Source organism: Narcine bancroftii, chromosome 4, assembly GCF_036971445.1.
Source record: "Narcine bancroftii isolate sNarBan1 chromosome 4, sNarBan1.hap1, whole genome shotgun sequence".
Lineage (NCBI taxonomy): Eukaryota > Metazoa > Chordata > Chondrichthyes > Torpediniformes > Narcinidae > Narcine > Narcine bancroftii.
In genome coordinates, this window is record NC_091472.1 from 315,117,761 (window position 1) to 315,125,738 (window position 7,978).

Sequence of the window (7,978 nt, forward strand, 5' to 3'; positions counted from 1 at the left end):
TTCAGTTCATCACCATCTACGTTGTCAATCTGGCCAACAGGTTCGGTACCATATTCAGTTCTGGCTGTCTAATTGCAAGAAGGACGTGGAAGCTTGGCAGAGGACATTTACCAGGATGGTGCCTGGATTGGAGAACGCATCTGCTGAGGCAAGGTTGACAGAGCTGCGGCTCTTCTCTTTGGAGGGACGGAGGATGAGAGGTGACTTCATATATAAGGGGCTTAGACAGGATGGACAGCCAAAACCTTGACAATAGCAAATACGAATTAAGGTGAGAGAAGGAAAGTGTAGGGGAGACGTCAGGGCTATGCATTTTTACACCGAGAGTGGCAGGTGCCTGGAGAGCATGGCCAGAGGTGGTGGTGGAGGCTGATGCAATAGGGACATTTAAAACATTCTTAGACAGTTGATACGCTATCAATAACTCATGTCAGACTAGAAGTCATGATTAATAGGCTTTAATCACCGTAAATGGCAATCATGTTTCAAATGTTGCCGGCCCAGTTCCAAGGCAGGTGCTAAGGGAGGGGTTTGGGCGTAACTGCCTTTATGGGAATTCTGAGCGGAGGGGTCACAGGTTCAGGGGTGGGCAAGCCCATACCGTACATTCGTATTAGACAGCACAAACAGTTCCATCACAATTGGCAGCTGGATGGAAAAAAGGTTGGATTATGGGCACGAGGTAGGGAAGGATTAGATTGTTGCGGATATGGGTCAGCACAACATTGTGGGCTGAAGGGCCTCTACTGTGCTGGAATGTTCCATGTTCAATTGTTTGGAACTTCCAAATGATGAAACCAAGCTCATTTTTGGAACAATATAATCTTTTGCCTTCTGCATAATTCTAGACTGCCAACACACTGGCTGGAGATTTGCTCACATGATCTCCTCCCTCCAATTACCCTCCCCATTCTCATTCCCACCCCCCAATTGGGATGTGAGAGAGTGCCGAGGGCTCTGAAAGTTTTGTAATCGTATTACACTTTTAAAAAATTCAGACATCCAGCACGGTAACAGGCCCTTTCAGTCCACGAGCCCGTGCCGCCCGTTAACCTAGAACCTCCCCCCCATATGTTTCAAATGGTGGGAGGAAACCGGAGCCCCCCGGGGAGAACGTACACACTCCTTACATACACCAAGGGATCCAAACCCTGGTCGCTGGCGCTGTAAAGGCGTTGCACTAAGTGCTATGCCAGAGATTTGGATCTGGAGTTTGAGTTGCCGATGGTTTGGACTGGACTCTATGTGGCTGTGGGGGGTGCGGGAGCGCTTGAGGCGAATCTACGGACACTCGGTGACTTGGTGGGGGGTGGGGGGGGGACCTCTTTTTTGCTTCTCTCTCCCTCACTGGAAGAGACTCTTTAGGCAATTTCTGCCGATGGAGAATCTGTCTGCCTTACAGCAGGCAAAAGGAATTTTGTGTGATATGACTCTGGTAATATAATGATAATAAATTGAATCTCGAATCCATGTTCTAATCTCAACCTCCTGTTGGAAACGGTACAGAATCTTTGTTATCTGATTGAACCATTTTTAAATATCTAGTCAAACAACTTCCAGTGTCCACATTGGAATGACAAGTTGACCGAAGGATTTTGAATCCTGTGGACGCCTCTTGTGGTGTCTGCAAGATTGTTCTCCACTGTGGTGCTGGACAGGTCGAACCCGCTTCAGAAACAGGCGCACTCTCCGGTGATGATGCTGGCGATGGCCTCATACTTGAAAGTGAGGCCGCCGTCGGACGTCGTCCTCACTCTGAGGGGCTTCATGGTGTCGGGAATGGAGGCGCAGCACATCCTGACGCCAAGGTTGGAGGTCAGCCTGTTGGAATCGGAGCAGGTGCCATTGCAGTAGTAGAAAGTGAAGGACCTGGGTTGGACAATCCAGTTTCCCCATCCCAGATCCTCGAAGGAGATATTGACGGCAGAGCGCTGGCAACCGTCGTGGATCAGCTCCGAACTCGGAGATCTCTGGAGGAGGTCGACGTAGGCTGGGGACCAGGGCACGGTCGATCGTCTAGAGCGAGCGGGCCTTGATGCCTTCGTGGCAGACAGGAGGAAAGGCATGTTGGCTGGATCCGACACGCATCTGCAGCCTGGGCACTTAACCCGCAGGAAGACCACCTTACCCACGATGTGGGGGAGGAAGGACTCGAAGACGTGAAAGACAGCCCACTGCCGGTCGACCACCACGCTCTTCGCTGCTCTGACGAAGGTGTCTTCCACCAGGAGGTGGAGTTGGGCCAGAGGCTTGGTGCTGGCCACCAGTGAGGACACAGAGAGCCCAGTGTGAAACCAGAACTCAGCAGAGGTAACCAAGCGCCCTCGAGAATGTAGGGAAGGCTGGAAGACGTAGCTGTGATCACCCACAAGCTCCTGATGCTCCACGTCACAAGAGACACCTGGAAAGGGAAAGGGGAAAAAGTAGGTTGCTGCTTAGTGCGGTAGAACAGAGGAATCTGGGAAAAGAGCTTTTGGCATCTTGGCCGTCATAAATCAAAGTATTGAGTAGAGGAGTTCGGATGTTATGGTAAAGTTGGGTAAGACATTGGTGAGGCCAAATTTGGAGAATTGTGTTCAGTTTTTGTCACCGAACTACAGGAAAGGTATCAATAAGATAGAAAGAGGGCAGAGAAAATTGACTAGGATGTTGCCCGGACTTCAGGGACTGAGTTACAGGGAAAGGTTAAACAGGTTAGGACTTTATTCCCTGGAGCGTAGAAGAATGAGGGGAGATTTGATTGAGGTATTTAAAATTATGAGGGGGACAGACAGAGTAAATGTAGGTCAGCTTTTTCCACTGAGGGGAGGTGAGATATAAACCAGAGGACATGGGTTAAGGGTGAAAGGGGAAAGTTTAGGGGGAACTTCTTCACACAGAGAGTGGTGGGGGTATGGAACGAGCTGCCAGCTGAGGTGGTGAATGCGGGATCAATTTTAACACTTAAGAAGAATTTGGACAGGCACATGGATGGGAGGGATATGGACTGGGTGCAGGTCAGTGGGACTGGGTATAATAATAGTTTGGCACAGACTTAAAGGACTGAAGGGTCTGCTTTTATGTGTTGTAATGTTTTATGGTTCTATGGATGTAAAGAGAGCTTTTTGGCCATCATGAATCAAAGTACTGAGTACAAGAGTTGGGATGTTATGGTGAAGTTGTATAAGACATTGGTGAAGCCAAAGTTGGAGGATTGTGTGCAGTTTTGGTCAATGGAGTCATCAGGTAATGAAATTGTAAAAGGTTCAGGAAGGATAGAACCTAGAAAATTACAGCACAATACTGGCCCTTCGGCCCACCATGATCCGCTGACCTATGTAAACATACTCAACAATCTAAACCAGTGGGTCTCAACTTTTTTTTTCACTCACATACCCTGTTAAGTAATCCCTTTGCCATTGGTGCTCTGTGATGAGTAAGGGATTGGTTAAGGTGGGATGTGAGTGGGAAGGGAAGGTTGAGAATCACTGCTCTAGACCCAATAGTGACTGAAATATTTTGCTTGAGAAAAATTGTCATTGGTCCATTTCCTTTGGAGTTGTGAAACCGTGCACATAACGAGTCAATGAGGGACGATTTAAACAGTGGTTTTCAAACTTTTTCTTCCCACCTTAAGCAATCCCTTCCTAATCACAGAGCATCAGGGTCGGCGGCAAGGGGGTCATCCTTGGGCATAGTTCCCCCAAGTGATGTGCTGTGGCCCTTCATACAGTCGTGGCCATTGCTCACTGTCAGACCCGCCCCCACCCCCTCCTGCATCACTAGCGTGCGTCAATCATCACTAGCTTCTAGATGGACGCACGCTAGCGACTCTCCGCCCGCCTACCAGGCGTGTCCCTAGCAGACGTCAAGCTTGACGCAATAAATGCAGCAGAGGGGAGGATGGTGTTAATGCCCGTCGGCAGGTAGGTCTCTGCATCCAACAGTACTCCCCCCAGCTAAGCAAGTTTATGAGTGTTCCACTGTGCCCTCCCAATACGCTAATGCCCCCCTCGACCATTTGTCCTGGCGCCGACCCTCCAGAGCACCAATGGCACAGAGATTACTTAAGGGCGTTGTGAATGGAAAGAAACCCACTGAAAAGCCTTCCCCATCTCACACCCATAAGACTCTATTTTCTTGGATCCACGTGCCTGTTTTGGAGTCCTCTGACTGTTCCTGTTGTTTCAGCCTCCACCACCACCCTCGGTCATACGGTCCAGGCACCTGCTACCCTCTGAGTAAAATAAGTTACCTGTGACGTCTCCCCTAAACCTTTCTCTCCTCACCTTTTACCGACATCCACTGGTACAGATAGGAATTGTGACTTCAGGAGAAATTGTAAAAATATTTATAACAATAAATCATTTTAAAATTATGATGTTCTGATAAAATATAATCATTAGTTTAAAATTAATTATAGTCATATACGACTGCATATACGTCCGTGGCCTCATAAGGTTAGAATAGATTATCCCTCACCTATTTCTGTATTGATGGGCTGTCTATTTTCACATTGCAAATTGAACCAGTATGAGTTAATGACTTAATCGAAGTTGAGCAATTTATTTGGTAACGTCCGCTGTGCCCCATTCTCCGATTGGAGCACGGGACACAACGGACGTCACCAAATAATTATGGTGCTTGCACGAGTTTGTTCCACCCAATTTACACCCCATTAACCTGCACTCCCAGCACATCACTTGGGGGGGGGGGGCTATGCCCAAGGATGACCCCCTTGCTGCCGACCCTGATGCTCCGGGATTAGGAAGGGATTGCTTAAGGTGGGGTGCGAGTGGAAAGAAAAAGTTTGAAAACCACTGTTTAAGTCGTCCAAATCGTGTAACGTCCTATTTCACAGAGCGTTTCGTGGATCTGAGTGTAACGGTGAACATACATTATGGTCAGGAATTTATTATTCAGGTAGATAAAATGCAAACAAAACTGGAAGAGAATTTTTAGGGATCTGGGGAGAGCAAAGGAAGAGAAATTAATTGGATTCGCTTTCCAGTTACAGGAAGGAGGTCATTGCCCACCTCCCTGCAATCCCATCTTCTCTGTTCCAGGGAGAGCCACCCCTGGTCCAGTCTCCAGTCTGACTCTGCAGGAAACGCCTCGCATCGTCTCTCCACATCCTTCCAAAGTGCAGAGATCAGAACCTGATGGGATTCAGCGCTGGACCATGCCTGACACCCGGTGGAATACTGAGGAAGCTCCATAAAGAGGATGTTTTTAACATCCTCTGCCATCCTTGGGATGCACAAAAGCTGCAGATGCTGGAATTAACCATAGAACCATAGAATGCTACAGCAGAGAAAAGAGGCCATTCACCCCTTCTCGTCTATGCCATCCATCATTGTGAAATCTATTATTGCCCCCCCCCCTTTGGATGTTGGATATAGGATGATTGTGATTTCCATGGAGATTCCTGGGGTACTCAGTTGAGTGAGATCTCGGAAGGACCGGCACCCAGTAGGGATGGGGTCCTCAAGCTGATTGAGGGAGGGGGTCTCCGCAGGACAGGCAGCATCCGTGGGGAGAAATGGTGAGTCATCTTTGTGGGCAATAAACCCAGCAGGTCACGCAGCATCCACGGGAAGAGAAGGGTAATCGATGTTTTCAGGCCTGAGTCCCTCATAAGAACATTGGAAACAGGAGCAGGAGTCGGCCATCCGGCCCGTCGAGCCTGCTCCGCCAGTAAATGAAATCACGGCTGATCTGATGATGGGCTCATCTCCACCCACCTGCCTTCTCCTCATGCCCCTTAATTCCCCTACTATGTAGCAATCTATCCAACCATGTTTTAAAATGTATATTTAGACATACAGCACGTTAACGGGCCATTTCAGCCTACGAGCCCATGCCGCTCAATTACACCCCATTAACCTACACCCCTGGTACGTTTCGAACGATGGGAGGAAACCGGAGACCCCAGGGAAAATCTACAAGCTCCTTACAGACAGGGCGAGATTGGATCCCCGGTCCCGATCACTGGCACTGTAAAGGCGCTGCGCTCACTGCTATGCTAACCGTGCCACCCCTGTTTAAATGTAGACATACAACACTGCAACAGGCCATTTTGGCCCACGAGTTTGTTCCGCCCAATTTACACCCCATTAACCTGCACTCCCGATACATTTTGAACGGTGGGAGGAAACCGGAGCCTCCGGGGAAAACCCATGCAGACACGGGGAGAATGTCCAAACTCCTTGCAGACAGCACAGGATTTGAATCCAGGTCACTAGCGCTGTAACGGCATTGCGTTGACCGCTACGTTGACTATGCACCCAATGTTCAGTGTCAAAATCCCATCTCTAATAATGGATGATGGACAATAACACAATGCTCTTGATGGGATCTTGCTGTGCTCAACTTTACTTACATTGCAGCCTCTGGCTGCCGAAGGCAGTAAAGGAATGAAGGTTTTGTAATTGATCAGTTTATAAACAAGTAAAGCTTACTGGTAACGGGGAAGGAAATGACCTCCGATTTATCGTCGTCCTTGTCCTGGGGTCGACGGCTCATCCACTGCGTGAGGTGTTGTTCTAGCCTAGGGTTCCTGAAGGGGTTTCTTGTCTCCTGGAGGGATTGATTGCAGGTTTGTGGGGTTTCAGCCAGACCCAGGCTCTGAAGAATCTTCTCCTGCACCTTGGCAAGAATTGCGTCTTCACTGAAGCTGTGCATGGGACAGCTGGCACCCAGCCCTGGATGCCAGGGCACAAGGAACAGCAAGAGCAGGGGGTGCAATGGGATAATGGGACGCATCGAAGCAAGGAGTGTCAGAGACATCGGGAAGAGGATGTGGGGGGAGAAAGGGGGAGGGAGAGAGAATGAAGGAGTTAGGAGAGGGGAGAGAGAGAGAGAGAGAGAGAGAGAGAGGAAGAGAGAGAGGGAGAATGAGGGAGAGAGGGAAGGAGAGGGTGGGAGAAAGGGAGAGGGGAATAGAGAAAAGAAGTCAGCAAGATGAGAAGCTAAAGAAATAGTGAACAGAATGAGAGCAAGAGGGTGTCAGTGTTGGATCATGGACTAGTCCAATGTCGGGGCCGGACAGAAAGAGAGAAGGCGCAGAGAAACAAGGGAGGGACAAAAATGTGGAGCAGGACTGAAACGGAGCCAGAGATCTAGAGGAAAAGGCAATGGGAAAAAGACTGGGGAGTGAGTGGGATGAAGTGGGAATAAAAGTGGAGAGAAAGGAAGAAATAAGGAGTTAAGCTGGAGAGAGATTGAGAAATTGAGAGAGAGAGAGTGGGGAACAGGGAGTGAAAATGGGGAAGAGTGAAAATGGGGATCAGAGTGAGTGAGAAACGGAGTGAGTGGGGAACGGGAGTGAGACAAGATAGAGTGGAAATCAGAAGGGGTGAGACTGGGGAGAGTGGGAAATGGTGAATTTCCGCAGTGAGGGAGAGGCAGAGAGGTGGGAACGTCAGAGAGAGGTGGAGGAAATCAGAAAGAGTGGACACAATGGTCCAGGATGGAACTTGCAAACTTGCGATAGAAGACACACACTATGGCACGGACACATGCAGAGCACGACGGAAGAAGCAGAAATGTCCTCTTTACTTTGACCTCAGGATTCCTTGATTCCAGCAGGCACGGAGCCTCCTCACTGTGGCCACGACGGAGCTGAATGGCTGGACTTTCACCTTGCTCGTCCCATCTCTCTCTCTCTCTCTCTCTCTCTCTCTCTCTCTCTCTCTTTTTCTCTCCTTCACTCTCCCCCTCCCGTCCCCGCTCCCAGTGCCAAGAGCAGGCTCCTATCAGCCATTTGACACACTGGTGACATTGGGCACATTCTTCAAGGCTGTTCCTGTGGGAGTGACGCTGTTGTCTCTCCATGTTAACCTTGTCTTGACCGAGAAGTCAAAGAACTCTGTCTGGAATGTCTTATTGTGGCTACTGGAGGGAGGGAGTCAGCAATCCCACCTCCTCCAGCCACCTCTAGCCTCCCCCATTTCTCAGATGATTGGGCCAAGGAGAGGCCCCACTGGGACTTAAGAAG

The 7,978-nt window shown here is 49.4% G+C and overlaps 1 protein-coding gene across 1 annotated transcript; it reads right to left on the reverse strand.

Annotated features, from left to right (window-relative positions):
• Positions 1–442: 442 nt before the first annotated feature.
• Positions 443–7,735, reverse strand: inha (inhibin subunit alpha). The gene is made up of 2 exons (XM_069935992.1): positions 6,441–7,735; positions 443–2,401 (listed from the first exon to the last, which is right to left on the reverse strand). The coding sequence occupies exons 1-2, from the start codon at positions 6,766–6,768 to the stop codon at positions 1,671–1,673; spliced, it is 1,059 nt and encodes a 352-aa protein (XP_069792093.1). The 5' UTR covers positions 6,769–7,735; the 3' UTR covers positions 443–1,670.
• Positions 7,736–7,978: the final 243 nt, after the last annotated feature.

Bases quoted from the DNA above. Each gene is read 5' to 3' on its own strand.
- inha (XM_069935992.1), bottom strand. From the start codon at position 6,768: ATGTCTCTGACACTCCTTGCTTCGATGCGTCCCATTATCCCATTGCAC. The intron at 2,402-6,440 runs GTAAGCTTTACT...TTCCCTTTCCAG, and splicing joins CATTTCCTTCCCCGTTACCA to GTGTCTCTTGTGACGTGGAG.